The sequence below is a fragment of the Mercenaria mercenaria genome, chromosome 3 (genome assembly GCF_021730395.1).
Source record: "Mercenaria mercenaria strain notata chromosome 3, MADL_Memer_1, whole genome shotgun sequence".
NCBI lineage: Eukaryota > Metazoa > Mollusca > Bivalvia > Venerida > Veneridae > Mercenaria > Mercenaria mercenaria.
Window position 1 is genome coordinate 35,984,712 of NC_069363.1, and position 19,207 is coordinate 36,003,918.

At 36.0% G+C, this 19,207-nt stretch overlaps 1 protein-coding gene across 4 annotated transcripts in view; it reads right to left on the reverse strand.

Annotated features, from left to right (window-relative positions):
• The window catches only part of LOC123525078 (receptor-type tyrosine-protein phosphatase mu-like), a 217,894-nt gene that overhangs the window by 132,359 nt on the left and 66,328 nt on the right, over positions 1-19,207 (reverse strand). Inside the window, exon 1 of one of the 4 annotated variants that reach the window (XM_045303817.2) lies at positions 15,929-16,623. The exons of the other annotated variants lie outside the window; for them this stretch is intronic. Coding sequence (XP_045159752.2) covers positions 15,929-15,989 — 61 coding nt within the window. The 5' untranslated portion in view covers positions 15,990-16,623. Of the gene's footprint in view, positions 1-15,928; positions 16,624-19,207 lie in introns of those variants that run through there. 4 annotated transcript variants of the gene reach the window in all.

The window sequence follows — 19,207 nt, forward strand, 5'->3', positions numbered from 1 at the left end:
TTAAACTCTGGCATTTTATGAGGGGTTATACAGGGGTTGATCCAAAGCTAATGTCACTGCATCCATGGCACAATTATATAATGTTGTATCATAATTATAAGTTTATAGTAAGATGTATGCTATATAATTCTGATTGATAAATTTGTACTTATTTGGCCTGTGTTTTATTCATTACATTTTGTATTTATATATTCTTGAAAAAGTTACTGTAGTGATGAGAAAAGTGGAATATGGATCTATGGATATATCTTAAAATTTATCTCATCTACCTACTGCATTTAACATCAAATTTGAAAGATGTCTGTAAAATTAATGTAAATAGAGAAGAGCTTTGTTGTCTCATGATTTGTGTACGTACCCAATGTTACTGGGAAATAATAATAATCATAATAATAATAATAACGTCTTTATTTCAAGAGGCAACACAGTTGGGCATGCCCAGTCTTCCCTGTGAGCCTCCAATATATTTACATGTACAATTACAAATTGTAATTTTCTTTTTCTGTCTTCAATAATGCGCTATTTGCAGGTACAAGTAAAGAGTAATAGAATCTAATTCAAGGCTTAAGTCTTTTTAAGACCGGATATCACAGTGACAAAGGCAAAAACCATTAGATTTATTAATGACTTTCCAAGCAAGTGGAGCTTGATGGCTCTATATTGCCCATCTGAAGTGCTTTGAACTTTTACCATAATTATGTTCCTTTACAAAACAAGTCATTAAATAAAATTGTAATATTTTTCATAACCAACGACATATAATAGGTCGATTTACTGATTTAATGAGTGTGTGTGTGTGTTCGGGTTTAACGTCTTTCTCAACAATTTTTCATTCATATGAATGACGGTGTCTACTTGTAGCAGTGAGCACAATGCCCAACTTTATAGTGCTGCCTCACTGGAATATCACACCGTAGACACATAACATGATATCCCACCCAGTCACATTATACTGACACCGGGCTGACCAGTCCTAGTACTATCCTCTAAATGCTGAGCGCCAAGCCAGGAAGCTACTAGTACCATTTTTTACGTCTTTGGTATGACGCGGCCGGGAATTGAACCCACAACCTCCCGCACTTGAAGCGGACGCTCTACCAGTAGGCTACCGAGGCGGTTAGTGATTTAATGAATGTTGTTAATCCTGAACATCTGTGAATGTACATTAACTTTGGACAAAATCTCAGGTTCAAAAGGTGTTTGGTATTTTTTTTTATAACTCTAGTGACATTACCTCTGGATCTACCCTCTAGTTGCCCACAAAACCACAGAAACATGAAACATCAGTCAACTACCAGGCCAAGCTCCAGTTTAATAAAAATGCCAACAAAACGCCCTTCAAGCATTGTTAATTTGTAACAAGAGGGCCAAAATGGCCCTATATCGCTCACCTGTTATCATTGCACATAAGGACAAGATAATCAAAGAATCATAATCCAGATCAATCAAAAGAATTATGAGAAAATATAGTTGAAATTTTCTTAAAGTTACTTCAAATAAAATTATTTTCAAATCAGGCCAGTAGTTTTATGCCCAAAGGATTACATCGAGCAAAATTTTAACTAATGAAGCCCAAAGGACAGGAACAACAAAGCTGCTATTAAGCCGAAAAGGTCAAAATAGCTAATTCTGGCCCTTTCAGGGGCCGTAACTCTGGAACCCATTAAGGGATCTGGCCGATTCAAGAAAATAACCAAGACCTTATGGTGACACAAGTTCTGTGCAAGTTTGATTAAATTCAAATCAAAATTGCTATTGTGCAGACAAGGTCAAAATAGCTAATTCTGGCCCTATCAGGGGCCATAACTCCGGAACCCATAAAGGAATCTAACCATTTCAAGAAAGGAACCAACATCTTGGTTTGATACAAGTTGTGTGCAAGTTTGGTTAAAATCAAATCATAAATGAAGCTGCTATTGTGCAGACAAGGTCAAAAAAGCTAATTTTGGCCCTTTCAGGGGCCATAACTCTGGAACCTGTTGCGGGATCTGGTCAGTTCCAGAAAGGAACCGAGATCTTATGGTGACACAAGTTTTGTGCAAGTTTGATTAAAATCAAATCATAAATGAAGCTGCTATGGTTCAGACAAGGTCAAACAAGAGGGCCATGATGGCCCTATATCGCTCACCTGTTATCATTGCAGTTGAGGACAAAAAGGTCCTCAGAAAAAATATCTAAGTCCAAAGGACAGGAACAACAAAGGGAAGAAATTTAACCAAAAAGAAAAAAAAATTCTTACAAGGTACAGATATGTCAAAATACACCTAAAAATTGGGATACCATCCATGTTGTACCACAGAAAAGTGGTCTCGGTTTTTCCCTACGGCCAATAATAAAAAAGTTACTAAAAATAAGCTATTTATAGTAACGTCAAAGGGACGTAATTAAAAAAACAAACTATTGTAAGTGAACAAAAGAAGGATCTGCCAAATAAATCTGTTGACATAAATGAAATTTCAGATCAGTATCTTCATTAGTTACGGAGATATACCCATTTTAATTTGAAATAAAGGGAGGTAATTTGAAATAAAATCAGTCCATAGTTATCTACCCTGATTGGCTCAGTCCAACTTATGACAATAATGAAATTTCAAATAAGTCCTATAAGTACTTACTGATATAAATCCATTTTGATTACAATCAGGGGAGGTAATCAGATATAAAATAACTCTGGAACCTACGATTGGATCTGATTTGTCATGGAATCCAAGATTTATTGTTGTTGAAGATATTTTGGAAGTTTGTATCAAATAAAACCATAAATGAAGTCTCCATATGGCTGCAAAAGCCAAAATAGCCAATTTTGGACCTTTAAGGGGCCATAACTCTGGAACCTATGAAGGAATCTGGCCAGTTCAAGAAAGGAACCAAGATCTTGTGGTAATACAAGTTGTGTGCAAGTGTGGTTAAAATCAAATCATAAATGAAGCTGCTATTGTGCAGACAAGGTCAAAATAGCTAATTTTTGCCCTTTCAGGGGCCATAACTCTGGAACCCATTAAGGGATCTGGCCGGTTTAAAAAAAGAACCAAGATCTTATGGTGACAAAAGTTTTCTGCAAGTTTGATTAAATTCAAATCATAAATGAAGCTGCTATTGTGCAGACAAGGTCAAAATAGCTAATTCTGGCCCTTTCAGGGGCCATAACTCTGGAACCCATAAAGGAATCTCGCCAGTTGAAGAAAGGAACCAAGATCTTATGGTGATACAAGTTGTGTGCAAGTTTGGTTAAAATAAAATCATAAATGAAGCTGCTATTGTGCAGACAAGGTCAAAATAGCTAATTCTGGCCCTTTCAAGGGCCATAACTCAGGAACCCATAATGGAATCTGGCCAGTTCAAGATAGGAACCAAGATCTTATGGTGATACAAGTTGTGTGCCAGTTTGGTAAAAATCAAATTATAAATAAAGCTGCTATTGTGCAGACAAGGTCAAAATAGCTAATTTTGGCCCTTTCCGGGGCCATAACTCTGGAACCCATAATGGGATCTGGCCAGTTGAAGAAAGGAACCGAGATCTTATGGTGATACAAGTTGTGTGCAAGTTTGGTTAAAATAAAATCATAAATGAAACCATTATCGTGCAGACAAGAAATTGTTGACGCACGGATGGACTGACGAAGGACGACAGGTGATCACAAAAGCTCACCTTGTCACTATGTGACAGGTGAGCTAAAAAGCTAATTTTGGTCCTTTTAGGGGCCATAACTCTGGAACACATAATGGGATCTGGTTGGTTCAAGAAAGGAACTGAGATCTTATGGTGGTACAAGTTTTCTGTAAGTTTAATTAAATTCAAATCATAAATGACGCTGCTATTATGCAGACAAGGTCAAAATAGCTAATTTTGGCCCTTTCAGGGGCCATAACTCTGGAACACATGATGGAATCTGGCCAGTTCAAGAAAGGAACCAAGACATTCATTTGACACAAGTTTTGTGCAAGTTTGGTTAAATTCAAATAATAAATGAAGCTGCTATTGTGCAGACAAGGTCAAAATAGCTAATTCTGGCCCTTTCAGGGGCCATAACTCTGGAACCCATAAAGGAATCTGGCCAGTTCAAGAAAGGAACCAAGATCCCACGATGATACAAGTGGTGTGCAAGTTTAGTAAAAATCAAATCATAAATGAAGCTGCTATTGTGCAGACAAGGTCAAAATAGCTAATTTTGGCCCTTCAGGGGCCTTAACTCTGGAACCCATAATGGGATCCTGCCGGTTGAAGAAAGGAACCGAGATCTTATGATGATACAAGTTGTCTGCAAGTTTGGTTAAAATAAAATCATAAATGAAACCACTATCGTGCAGACAAGAAATTGTTGACGCACAAAAATAGCAAATTCTGGCCCTTTAAGGGACAATTACTCTAGAACCCATGATGGGATCTGGCCAGTTTTTGAAAGGAATTGAGATATCATGCCAATACAAGTTTTGTACAAGTTTGATCAAAATTGCTCGCAAAATGTTGTCTCTATCTTGTTCACAAGAAATTGTGGACGGACAGACGACGGACGGACGGACGAAGGGCGATCACAAAAGCTCACCCTGTCACTATGTGACAGGTGAGCTAAAAACTGGACAAAATCTATGGTTTTTAAAACTCCTAATGACATTTCTTCCAGATCTTCCCATGTAGCTGTGACTCAAGCAGGGTGCAAACACCAAAGCATAGACACAAGAAAAAAACAGTCAACCAACACATCATAGCTCCAATTTGATTAAAATGTCCTTTTCTAATTTGATGTAAAAACCAAGCTAATATTGCAGCTGCTTCCCATATTCCTTTATTAAGGTCTTGTGTACTTTCTGCTAGCTGTGGAACTAAATCCGCTGACCTTGTGTAATAATCTGATGACATTTTCTTTTTCTGTCTTCAATAACGCGCTAATCTGCATGTACAAGTAAAGAATGATACAACCTTATTCAAAGCTTAATCCTTCTTAAAGACTGGAAATGGCAGTGACAAAGACAAAAACCATTAGATTTATTAATGACTTTCAAGCAAGAGGAGCTTGGTGGCTCTATATTGCCCACCTGAAGTGTTTTGAACTTTCAGGTAAACCTTTTACCATATTATGTTCCTTTTCAAAGCAAGCCATAAAAATAAAAATTGATATATTTTTCACAACAAATGATATAACTGCCACAACATTTTCTGGGCATAAAAGTCTGAATTTGACACTGACATATACTGATCAATTTCTATTAATGATTAGGTAATGTTGAGATAAGCTCTTTTAATCAACTAATGCATGCGGCAATCAATCTACTTGTCTGCCTTTAACTGGATCAGAAGGCTCGTGCTATTTGTCCCTCAGAATGTTTTCCCCGTGCAATCTGTTGGTTCAATTTCAATTTGCCAATGCAAGAGGTGTCTTGTTTTCCCACTGAAATTTTTTTTTTTTTGCCAATTTTCTTCATTTTGCAATGTCCTCAAATGGATAACATTTTTTTGCTGACTTTGTACACATGCTAATTGTTTATGTAATTGTTGATATAGGATTAACATTATATTTCAGTATTATCTCAGTTATGTAATACTGGTCAAAAGAACCTACCATTATTCCCGGGTTTCTTATTTTCCTCTAGGATATATGTGAGACAGAGAAGGAATGAGCACAGGTGTTTACTGAAGTTTCCTCACAGAGTACTTAGGATTGATCCCATGACCTCATGAATGGTAGTCGCTGCTGAGCTGACTCGGACAGGCAACATACTTGAAATTCATTTAAATGGGTCACTTTCTTATGCTCCAGTATTAAGTATGATTATGATAATTTGCTTAGAAACTGGTCAAACTGAAAAAGTAAGGATTTGCTCTTACAGGCAGGTATTTGCAAAACAGCTTTTAGCCTTTGTGGAGAGATATTTGCTCCTCAGAGGTGCCATAAAGCAGCTTTTAGCCTTTGTGGAGAGATATTTGCTCCTCAGAGGTGCGATAAAATAGCTTTAAACCTTTGAAGAGAGATATTTGCTCCCCAGAGGTGCCATAAAACAGCTTTAAACCTTTGTGGAGAGATATTTCCTCCCCAGAGGTGCCATAAAACAGCTCTAAATATTTGTGGACAGGTATATGTTCATCAGTGGTACCATAAAACAGCTCTAAACCTTTGTGGAGAGATATTTTCTCCTCAGAGGTGCCATAAAACAACTTCAAACCTTTGTGGAGAGATATTTGCTCTTCAGAGATGCCTTATATAGTTATATGCCATTGTGAAGAGTTACTGGGTACTTGCTCAAAGGTGCCATAAGCATAGCTTTCTGCTCTTGAGAGAATTTGCTCCTAAGAGATGCCTTTAACCTGGCTTTCTTCCCTTACTGAGAGATATACTTGCTCCTTAAATGTACCTTTACTGCTCTTATGGAGCAGTTACTGCTCTGAAGAGATGCCATAAACACATCTACTACAGTGTGTTCCAAATCCCCACCTTTTCTCTGCATGCTAATGAAAATTGTAGAACTGACATGGGTTTTGCAATGTATTTAAAAAGTACAAGACGACTTTCAAGTATGCTACATGCCTGCTTATCCCAACAGAAGCAAACTGAAGTTCACTAGACTATGGCTAAACTACACAATTTAAATGTTGATGAAATAATAGAGCTTGATGACGCACTATGGACTAAAGTTCACACAAGTCTATGGTTCGACAAGAATTGTTGTAGCAATGGCAACATGGAATTAAAGAATATACATGATTATCAAATTCATTCATGCAGTATTATTTCCATTCCTTGTTATACTAGCAACTGGGATCCAGAGAAATAACAACTGAAACAAGAGCTGTCTCCGTAGGATGACACATGCCCCCGATGGCACTTTGAATGAATAGTTATGGCCGATGTTAGAGTTTAGGACCTTTGACCTACGGACCTGGGTCTTGCGCGCGACACATCGTCTTACTGTGTCACACATTCATGCATAGTTATTTTAAAATCCATGCATGAATGACAAAGATATGGACCGGACATGCCCATCAATGCACTATCATGAAAAATGATCTTTAACGTCTAAGTGTGACCTTGACCTTTGAGCTATGGACCTGGGTCTTGCGTGTGACACATCGTTTTATTGTGGTACACATTCATGCCAAGTTATTTGAAAATCCATCCATCGATGACAAAGATATGGACTGGACACGCCCATCAATGCACTATCCTTTAACGTCTAAGTGTGACCTTGACCTTTGAGCTACGGACCTGGGTCTTGCGCACTGCACGTCATCTTACTGTGGTACACATTCATGCCAAGTTATTTGAAAATCCATCCATCGATGACAAAGATATGGACCGGACACGCCCATCAATGCACTATCCTTTAACGTCTAAGTGTGACCTTGACCTTTGAGCTACGGACCTGGGTCTTGCGCACTGCACGTCGTCTTACTGTGGTACACATTCATGCCAAGTTATTTGAAAATCCATCCATCGATGACAAAGATATGGACCGGACACGCCCATCAATGCACTATCCTTTAACGTCTAAGTGTGACCTTGACCTTTGAGCTACGGACCTGGGTCTTGCGCACTGCACGTCGTCTTACTGTGGTACACATTCATGCCAAGTTATTTGAAAATCCATCCATCGATGACAAAGATATGGACCGGACACGAAAATTGCGGACAGACCGACAGACGGTTCAAAAACTATATGCCTCCCTTCGGGGGCATAAAAAAAACGGAGTGCTTTCAAGTGAAAGTTGCTTAGTATTAACCCTTACCCTGCTAAATTTCTAAAATGGACTGGTCCATCATTCAGTTTGGGCAGCATCACTTATTATTCAAAGGGGTTTTCACTGAAAATTTACTGAATAGCGAACAGTGCAGACCATGATCGGCCTGCACATTGGTCTGCACTGATCGCAGTGGCAAAATCACTTGCCGCCAGCAGGCTAAAGGTTGATCTCGCATTTTTGTGAAGTTTTCTGCATCATGATAATATTAACATTTCAGAAAATCCCTTGAATTGATTAGCATTGTTTCAACTGAATGAAAGTCACTTGCTCTGTGAGTTGCATACGAAGCAATTTTGTTCCTATATATCAATATGCCATTGTAGTTTATCGTTCAAAACCTGTATCTCCGATACAAAAGCTTTCGGACTGAATCTTATTAATGTGCTGCACATATTTCAATTTACCATCAGTAAAACACAAACCACCCGAAAATTAAGGAGGTGACTAACCCTTATCATGCTGGACTCGATTGATTCTGCCTTTGCGACCAGTGTAGATCATGATCAGCCTGCACGTCTGTGCAATCTGATCAAAGTCTGAATTTTCGCTATTCAGGCAGTATCTTTTTGGTTAGCACCCATTTAACATTTAATGCTACTGTCCAAATTGAAAGATGGACAAGTTCATTATAAAATTTAGCAGGATATGATTAAAATGCTGAGTTATCCAGCATTTTGAGCAATTAAAAAAAATTACAAGGACCATAGGGATTGCTAAAGTGATTCAGGTATTGAAAGCCCCAACAGGTTTAAATATTATATAATGTTTCCACAAATTAAGGATATATCCAGTTAATGCATGGCACCTGCAGCTAAATTGTATCAAAATCCAAACAAAGTAATATTAACATATTTTATATCCTCTTATATAAAAGCATAACAGTATTCATATATTCAGAATAATATGAAAAGAAGGAAAGAAATCTTTTTATTGTAGATTAAAGATTAAATGCCTTTTGGAGAGACATCTGAATTTTCATAAAGATAAACTTTACATGCAAGAGAATGCAACATCTGGATCATTTCATCAAATAACTAGAACAGTCACAGGTGTGACGAATAATACCCCCACAATACGGCCTTGTCACAGAAGTATGGAAAAGTTTAAGTTGGAAAGGGGCCATAACTACATAAAAAAAATTTGTGGTTTGTCGCCAAAGTTGAACATGACCTGTATTTTATGATGTTACACCTGTGTACCAAATATTATTCAAATCCGTCAAGCCTTTCATAAGTTACTGTCCAGAAATCATGAAAACCAATGACCGACAGACAAGCTCGGTCCTATATACCACCCCCCCACAAACGAAATTTACCCCCCAAACTTCGTTTGCAGGGGTATAATTATCAACTGCTCAATAACATTACAATATAACACAATGCTATTTAATTCAACATGGAATGAAATAAAAGTGGTACAAATGTATATTGGATAACACATGCTTCTATTTCAATCAGTGCTACAATTTACGTATTGATGAACTGTTAGGTATCACTGTTTCCAATTGGAATGGAATCCAGTTTCAACTGAGCTGTAAACATTATGTGTCTCCATTCTACTGCAAAAAAAACCCTCATCACTAGAAGTTGCAAGGGGATAAGTAAAATGCTTGAGATATCCAAGGTTTCAAGAAATCCTAACACAGAAAACATAAGGAAAACAACAGGAAAAATTACCCAAGTCAGCCCTGGCGCTTGAGCAAATGATGTCCGAGCAGTCTACTTTCCACTGTATCTATCTTGCAACAATGTTCTGTATTTTGATATTAGATATTAGATAATATCATTTAAAATATTGGAAAGAAGAACATGGTCAATATTTTCTACAAAGTTTCATCATATTAGGTATATCAACCTTAGTGCCAAAAATCTGACACTGTGTCATGGCTTTGTCAAAAGTGTACCAGTAGTCAAAGCTGCCCAACAATTTTGACCAAAACAGCATCCAGCATAATGTACTGAAGGAAAATGGCCCACATAAAATTACTCAAACATAAAATGCATTATACAATTTGATACACAAGACTTACAAAATTATGACAATCCAATGAAAGTCAATGCGCACGGTCTTTCCTACGGTGCCCCTAAAGTGACATGTTACACACTTTTTTTCTATTTAAGTAATGTGAGACTTTTTTTAAACGAAATAACTATTTCGTTTAAACGAAATCATTTCGTTTAACGAAATAACTATTTCGTTTTAACGAAATAAGTTTAAACGAAATAATTTCGTTTTAACGAAATAACTACAGTTGAATATCGTTACCTCGATAATGGTTAGCTCGATACTCCGGTTAGCACGATGTGTTTCAGTCGGTCCCGATTTTTTCCTATTTATCTTAATGTAATTATTTATCATTACCTCGATATGATTAGCTCGATATTTTGTTTAGCTTGATGGGATTTTTCAGTCCCGTCAACTTACCTGTACTGTTTTTACACCTGGATTCGTCGATATCACAGTTTGTCAAAAATATCCATGTTATTTGTAAGGTGTGAAAATCAACCTATTGTCGTCCGGCAATGTATTACAATACTATACAATATCATTTTATTGCATTAAACATATTACAATGCTTATAGCAAAATACATTTTAAACTAGGCAGATGAAAACATATCCATTAATTAATCATATTCAAGTTAGTTTGTATGTATGCCTTGTTTGTTATTTAATCTTTAATCCAATTTAAATGTCAGGAAGTTTGCATTTAATTCCCAATAATTAGTGTTATAAAACACAAAGCTGTTTTCAAAGATAACAACTAATTTGGATGAAATAGTTTCTGTTTGACGGAGTAAAATCTGCCATTTAATTAACTGGCAAAGTTTCGTTATTCTAAAACAGTCAAAATGACTACTCTACTAGGAACGTTACCACTGCATTCAGACTTGTTTAGGGAAGGAATAAAAATGCTAACGTTTAAATGTATATTTTGAAAAATAAAACGTTGTATGTGTGTATTTAATTAGATGTTTTATTTGTAAATAAAATTAAAATCGTATTTACGTTTTATATTATTTCTTTCCCCTTTCAAGCCCTCTGAAAAAAACATTGGATATAATTACAACATAGACGTCCGACACAAGTACAAAGTTGTCCCAGGTAGTCGATATCGTTTCATCAAACTTCGGATACGTCGATGCAATTTTTACAGTCCCTTGAATATCGAGGTAACGGTATTCGACTGTATTTCGTTTAAACGAAATCATTTCGTTTTAACGAAATAATTATTTCGTTTAAACAAAATCATTTCGTTTTTACGAAATAACTATTTCGTTTAAAAGAAATGATTTCGTTTAAACGAAATCATTTTGTTTTAACGAAATAACATAAATAACATAAATGTTATTTGTTTAAAAAGTCTCACATTACCTAAGTGGAAAAAAGTGTGTAACATGTCACTTTAGGGGCACCGTACTTTCCAATATTTGCCGAATTTAGTTTAAACAAGAGCTGTCTGATGACAGCGCGCTCGACTATTCGAAGAATTGATTGAAGAATGGGGTCAAAATATTTTCACGGATATTCAGACAAAAGAAATAAATAGATTAGACAAACAATGTTCCTGTATTACTTTGATTTCGATAAGTCTTGCACTAAATGGCAATATATGAGCCAATTTCAAAGTCCAAAAAGGGCCATACTTCAGCCAAAATAGTTATGTACTCTTGCCTACAGATGGAAATCATAATGATAAACAAGTGTTCAAAGTTTAAAAGCCATATGTCAAATAGTTTTGACAAAACATAGACTTGTATGAAAACAGAACCAATTTCAAAGTCCAAAAAGGGCCATAATTCAGCCAAAATAGATTACAGAGTTATGTTCTCTTTCCTACAGATAGAGACTATTATACTAAACAAGTGATAAAAGTTTAAAAGCCATATGTCAAACACTTTACAAAAAATATGAACTGGTACGAAAAACTTAACCAAGATTTCTAAGTCAAAAGGGGCCATAATTCAGCCAAAATCTTTGATGGAGTTATGTACTCTTGCCTTTAACTGAACATGGTGATGGTAAACAGGTGTTGAAAGTTTCAAAGCTTAAGCTATCTCAAAAGACTTTGTCAAAATATGAACTGGTACGAAATATTAACCCAGATTTCTAAGTCAAAAAGGGCCATAATTCAGCCAAAATCCTTGATGGAGTTATGTGCTCTTGCGTATAACTGGACCTGGTGATGGTAAACAAGTGTTGAAAGATTCAAAGCTTTATCTCAAAAGACTTTGTCTAAATATGAACTGGTACGAAAAACTTAACCAAGATTTCTAAGTCGAAAGGGGCCATAGTTCAGCCAAAATCCCTGATGGAGTTACGTACTCTTGCCTATAACTGGCCATGGTGATGGTAAACAAGTGTTGAAAGCATTCATTTCTTTAATTAAGTTAAGTATGGTTGCAGTGTATCTGTTTCAGTTTCATATATTTCGGGTTTATGATCAATGTTGACAAGCACCTAAATTTGTCATTTGCTGAGGTAGGATGGCATCCTATTCATTCTACAGAATAACACACATGTAGCATAAGGCACATATCTGTGTAACCTTTGAATTATGCTGAAATAATTCTTTATAATTTATAAGGTTACATAATATGGTTGGTAATTATTTTCATGAAAGTGACATACAATGTTATTATAATTATGTATATTGTCAGGACTTTATCATTCTGTGAAGCATTTTCATGGGGCATGTATCATAAATGACATCATTCTTTTTCAAACAATTAAGTTTTCAAAATCACTTGGTATTATTTGTTGTCATTTGCTGACCCCATTTTAAACTGATCAGGTATACTCTGGTAGACTAATGTTAGATTTTCAGGACTCCTGCAGTGGAAATAAACAGTGACTTTAGGAGTGCAATATTATTCTGCTGAAGAATGGGTACATATTTCTCAAGTATGCTAACTGAATAAATCATTGAAAAGTTCTGTGGAATAACTTAGAAAGAAAAAAGAGCTGTCACTAATGGTGACAAATGCCCCCCCCCCCCGCAGCACCTTGACCTTTGACCTGGTGACCTTGACCTTTGACCTGGTGACCCCAAAGTCAGTAAGGGTAGTGTACTCAATAAGTACTATCAGCATGTGAAGTTTGAAAGTCCTGGGTGCAGTGGTTCACAAGTAAAGTGCCTTCATGCAAAAAGTTAACGTTGTGACGAATGAACTAAGGAACGGACGGACAGTTGAAAACTTATATCCCTCCCTTTGGGGGCATAAAAACTTGCTTGAACACATATTCTTACCTATCACTCTGAAAACAACACACTAATTTAGATCTGTTAAATTTCAAAAACTTCAGGCTTGACTGGACAGGATCATACACCATGATTAATATCACAGACACTTGGGGTCAGGACTTCTCCCCCACCCCACTGTCCTCCGTCCTTGCCAAAGGTTAGCAAATATTTTGTAGCATTTTAAAACGTACTGCACATAGGTGACGATTATAAAACCCGTTTTTGACAATTTCTTCGTGTTTTAAAAAAGCAGTTTTCACCATCAATGCTCCTAAAATAAGATGACTTGCAACAGTATAATGGTCACTAGGAAACAATAGCCAATTAAACTTTTAAATTAACACCTACCTATGAATGCCTGTATCAATCGATGTGTCTGTTACCATTCTATCAAATGACACTAGTCCTGACAACTGCCCAGACGAAATGATGACCATGGTTGACCATGGTCACCAGTTTTTGATGGTTGACCAAGTTTTAACATGGTCAACCATAAAATACCATGGTGAAAACATGGTCAGGACCATGGTCGACCATGGTGAGATAAAAGACGATCAACAGTTTGACCATGGTCTACCATGATCAACTTTTTTCAACCACGGTTGTCCATGGACTACAATGGTCATGTTGTTAGTAATTTTCACACTTATCAAGTTTTACAATGCACCAAAGATGCCTGACTGCTTTTTGGCTCCTAAGGTTTTCCTAGTTATAGAATAAATTTCCTACATTTATAGACAGATTCAAAGGTAAACTCTCATAGTGTTGTCATCTTAGCAATTTTATGACAAATAAATGACTGACTTGCAAAAATAGATATAGACTGCAATTGTCATGTATTTTCACGTCCCTTTCAAATTCATATTATACAGTTTTTGATAGTCAATAATCACCACGGCCGACCATGGTTGTTGACCTTGCCACAGCCATGGTAAACCATTGCCCCATGACCATGAACTACCATGGTAAACCATGAATTACCTTGGTAATAAACCGTCAATTTCGACTGGGTGACATTGGGATTCCGACAAGAAATCAAAAACTATTATAAATCCATCAAATTCAATTTTATGGAACACTTCCCTGCAAATTGATTCCTGCTTTGTACTGTGCATATCGAAATCGGGTACCAAAATTGTACTATTATCATAGGATGTGATGATCCAGTATAAATATAGTTGTAAGCAGGACTTCGGAAATTTGCCGGTTTGTCGGTTTTGGACCGATTTTTGACTTTTCAGACCGATTCGTGAAGTGAAAAAACGAAAAAAATCGGTCCCGTAAAAATGGAGAAAAGTATAAATTTCGGTCTGATATCTCAATACACGACAACCTGTCAAGCAGGAAATTGTTGGTCGCGCCTTCAGATAATCAATAAACGTATCAATCGGTCTGATTGTCACTTTGATAATCGGTCTGTAATTAGCACGTGACGCAATCAGTGCTCATGCGGCACATCCTTTAATGTTTGCAGACAGCCGACTGCAATGTATTAAACATTTTTGACTGGTTTCCAATTGTTACTGACTGGATCCAAATCATTTCAACGGGGATCCACTTCATTTATTTAGAATCCTACGGATGGCTTATTTCAAAAGGCTATGTTTGATCACGGGTAAAAAACAAATGGTCACTGCATTTAATCAACGAGCTATAATTGTACATTATATGTCTTTGATTTAATGAGACATCACACGGAAAACCGATAAAAATAATTTCTATAATTACTTGATTAGAAAAAATTACATGATTCATTTTTGGGGGCTCCAGTTGAAACAAGTGCAGAAAATCGTCTTTGCAACCCGACCGTACAAAAAAGAAAAAGAAAAAGAAAAAAATGGACTGGCAAACACGAATGATAAAGAAAACCGGGGTGGCGCTGTTTATCAAATCGGTCTTTTAAAAAACGTTTCAAAATGAAATTTTGTTTACATCAGAAGAGAACATATAACTTTATAAAATGTAGTTGCTTACTAAAGTACAACCTAAGTGAAATGAAATATCCGTGGCCAACCCGCGTGATCTTTTGATACATGCGGGAAATTCAATCTCAGCGTTCACATAACGGACACATTCGGTCCGCGGCAGAGTATTCTTAAAATACTGAGGCTGTTTAGCAGAGAATATATGTCGTGTAATTCACTTTGACGCACTGTATTTTATAGAATTCCGTCAAAGAATGAGGAAACATCACAAAGTATCTGCCGTGTATACGGTACCGAAGTCACGTGCGTTTGCTTTTAGACTAGTTACGTGCCTCGGCAATTTTATCCTTGCAAGTATTTTCTCGAAAAAACATCGAAATTTAAACAAAGTAACGATCACTCATAACACTGATTAACTGTCTTCATTGTATGGTAACTCGCGGTGACTGGTAACTCATATTTAATGAATGACATGCTTATTTCTTTACTCTATCACGTTTTACAAAATGTGTAATATTGAGAATGCGGTGGGTGGGGTAGTGCCAATATCAGGATTTTCGTTTCGGACCAATTGAGTTATCAAAATTTCCGGAGCCCTGGTTGTAAGTGTATTAATTTTGGTACCCGGTTAATGACACGCACGATATAAGGCGGGGGCTCCAGCGCAAGCAAGTGTTCCCAGTGTCAGTTTTACAGTTGCAAGTCTTCTTATTTTAGGAGCAATATGTGTTAACTCTTACCATGCTAAATTTCTATAATGGACTTGTCCATCTTCCAATTTGAGCAGTACCATTTATCAGGCTGATCTTGGTCTGCACTGGTCGCAAAGGCAGAATCATCTGCCGCCAGCAGGCTAAGGGTTAAAATGCTACAAAATAATCGCTAACCTATGGGAGGGGCAGAGGACAGTGGGGTGGGTGGGGGTTCCTGACCCCAAGTGTCTGTGATTAATATTAGGTGGCTTGTGCAGTTAATGATATAATATTTTAAATGTATTATGCTGCAATAATATAAAAAGATCTTACCTAAGTTTATTGAAGAGTGTCTCCTGCTTTTAGGGATCAACAACTTCAAGAAACTGCACATGTCATAGTTTTCCGATTAAACTTGCACTATTCTCAGTTTTTTCATGTCCAGCAGTAGGAATTCAATGGTTTCCATTTCATTTTAACTTCCATCTTTTCACTAATACATCAGTCACTTGTACATTATTAGTCAGTATCATGGACATAACATGTCCATATTTAAGGAAAATTATTTCAACACATTGTGAAAGTTCAACAGTTTCAAAAATTGCTAAACTCTCTTATATAGTATAATATATTTCACATGTTTTGTTCTGTCATTTTAATTAGAAAAATATTTATATTCCCCGAAGCTTTGTCATTTTAATGCAATATCTAAGTGGGTAGATCAGTGACAACACTATAATTCAACATCGAACCACAACTAAACATTTCGGGTTCTATTTTCTTGTTACATATAATTTCTCACTCAAAGCACTATAATGCCAGCATTTCTCTTGTTTTTTTACTGTGTAATTTATATAAAATCAAGCTGAAGAGTGTTCCAACTTTGTCTGGGTTTCTCCTGCTGATTAAATTTATAGGAATAAATCAGATCTGTATGTCTGTTCTTTTTGAAGATAAGACTGGATAATGTTATAATATTTTTATTGTCAAGCTTGCCATACAATATTATATCATTTCCAAAGATTCCCAGTCAGTTCTAGCTCTTTCCAGATGTTCTGAAGTTAACTTTAATGAAACGTAATTATTATATAATTATTATAGATTATTACATTTGTATCGAGAAATATGCACAACTTCTGCAGTGAAAACAGCGACTTTAAGAGCTCAATATTTAACATAAGAACAGATGCATATTTCTCAATGCAAATCTAATTTGTTTTATTACATACACATACTACACTTACAATTATTACAGAAATGATATAAATGTGTTCTTTAGCCTGAGTAAAATTAAATACATTGTTGTTAAAGTATTTTTAAACCTGAAAACACGCATGAAACTGACGTCCCCATATGAAATCTGAACGTCAATACGCAAAAATATTGATCTGTAAGGTTTCATTGTAACTTAATCGAGTTTATAACTGAGTATGTTATAATTAATATTATTCTTTGTTATCCAAAGATATTATATAAAAGATATCAATATATTTTCAGACAGAATAAAAAGATTTATCTGTTTTGTTTGGTTCAGCACCAACAGTATCCAGCATTCAACCTTCAGCTGACCTAACCAGTGTTCCTACAATATCTATCATTGTTAACATATTCTCTCCAAACAGCAAACAACTTCCCCACATGAATCAAACATAGAGGATATTTGACTTCAGACATAGATTGCCTTCCATCCATCCATGATGAATGTACTCCTCTCCCAAATTTGTACACGCAACCTCTTGATTGTATGTCATGTCCTCTACCTATTGACTCAGCATATTTTGCAGGGCTAGAATATTGAGATAGAAACAAAAGCAACAATGCAACATTGCCTCCTATCATTCAAAGAAGCTACCGTCTCTAACATCAAAACCCTAAATGGTACAGAAATAGCATCAATATAGACCCCAGGTACCAATTTAAGCTGTCTGTTGTTTATGACTATAGAATATCACATTTTACTACTGGCTCTGAAAATGCAATGACTGGATATAAAAATGTAACAATTGGCTCTAAAAATGCAATAATTGACTCTAAAACTGTAATGATTGGACTAGATAACAAACTTGCATGATTTCTTTGGTTTCACTTGTAATAAACCTGTGAAACATCTGCAGATGAGCATTATTTTGTTAATGCAAAATGGCATCCTGACAAAGAAAGCAAACAAATCTATCTCACCTGCTGAAGCAAATTAGTTTTCAATGTAAGTGATAAAACATCCACAAGTGTGCAATATGGTGTAAGCAATCAATCGGTGAAATGTAGCAAAACAAAACCATAATTTGTGCCAAAGGAGGGAAACAAACATTTGAATGTAAAATGACACTAACTAAAGGTCCATAATGCTTTAAATTCTTATCATAAAAACAGATGAATCTGCATTCCATATAGATGTTATATGTACTTACATGGTGAGAAAAGCACTACTTCTAATATTGTACATGAACTGTTATAGTTAAGAGCCATAAAGGGAGGTAATAGAACACAACAGATTCAATAAAATATTCCAGGATATTCAGTAATATTCAAACCTTTGATAAATGTTAAAGAAAGTAATTATCAGAAATAGGATTTAACAAGAAATTAATGTATTTTATATTCATAAGGGAAAATGTGGCAGCCACATTTTAAACAAAGAACAAAGGCATTATGAGGCTTTAAAGCTTAGAAACAACTTTCAGAAAAGTTCTTTTACATTTCTTATTACAGGGCAAACAACAACTTTCAGTAATCCATGGGTTTCTCTTATTCAAGGTAAATCAAGAGCTGTCTGTTCACAGCGCGCTCTACTATTCGAAGAATTACTGTATGTATGGGGTCAAAATATTACCAGAGATTTTCAAAATAGATAAGACAAACAATTTACCTACATTTGTGAAACTGGATAAGTCTTGCACTATATGGCAAAGTGTAATGATATTGTAGTGACCTTGCAGAAGCACTAAAGCATTGCCTGTGGAGGAAAATTGCTGGTAAGAAAAACTTAACTGATTTCCAAGTCCAAAAAATGCCAAAATTCAGCCAAACAGCTTTGACATAATTACATACCCTTGACTACAGATGGAGATCATGACCATGAACAAGTGTTCAAAGATTCAAAGCCACATGTCAAATAGTTCTGACAAAACATGGGACTTGTACGAAAACTGAAACAATCCCCAGGTCCAAAAAGGGCCATAATTCTCCCAAAATACTTGACAGAGTTATGTGTACTCTTGCCTACAGATAGAGACTGTTATAACTAGAGCTATCACTGAAGGTGATGAATGTATCCCCACCCCCGCATGCACTGACACAGTACATTGTAATTTGACACACACAAGATTGCATAATTATGCGGACTATATGTATATACACTTTATGTAGATATATAGACTTTATGTATATAGGACAGTAACAAAAACAAAGTCCCATAACTCTGCAGAATATTTTTCTGAAAGAACCTAACATATACCATGCAAGAGTAAGATTGGTACTGATCACTTGTGTGAAGTTTCATTAAATTGTGTGCAATGGTTCCGGAGATTAGGCGCGCACAAGATTGCATATGCAGACTCTATGCATATAGCATAGTAACAAAACACAAAGTCCCATAACTCTGCATAATATTTA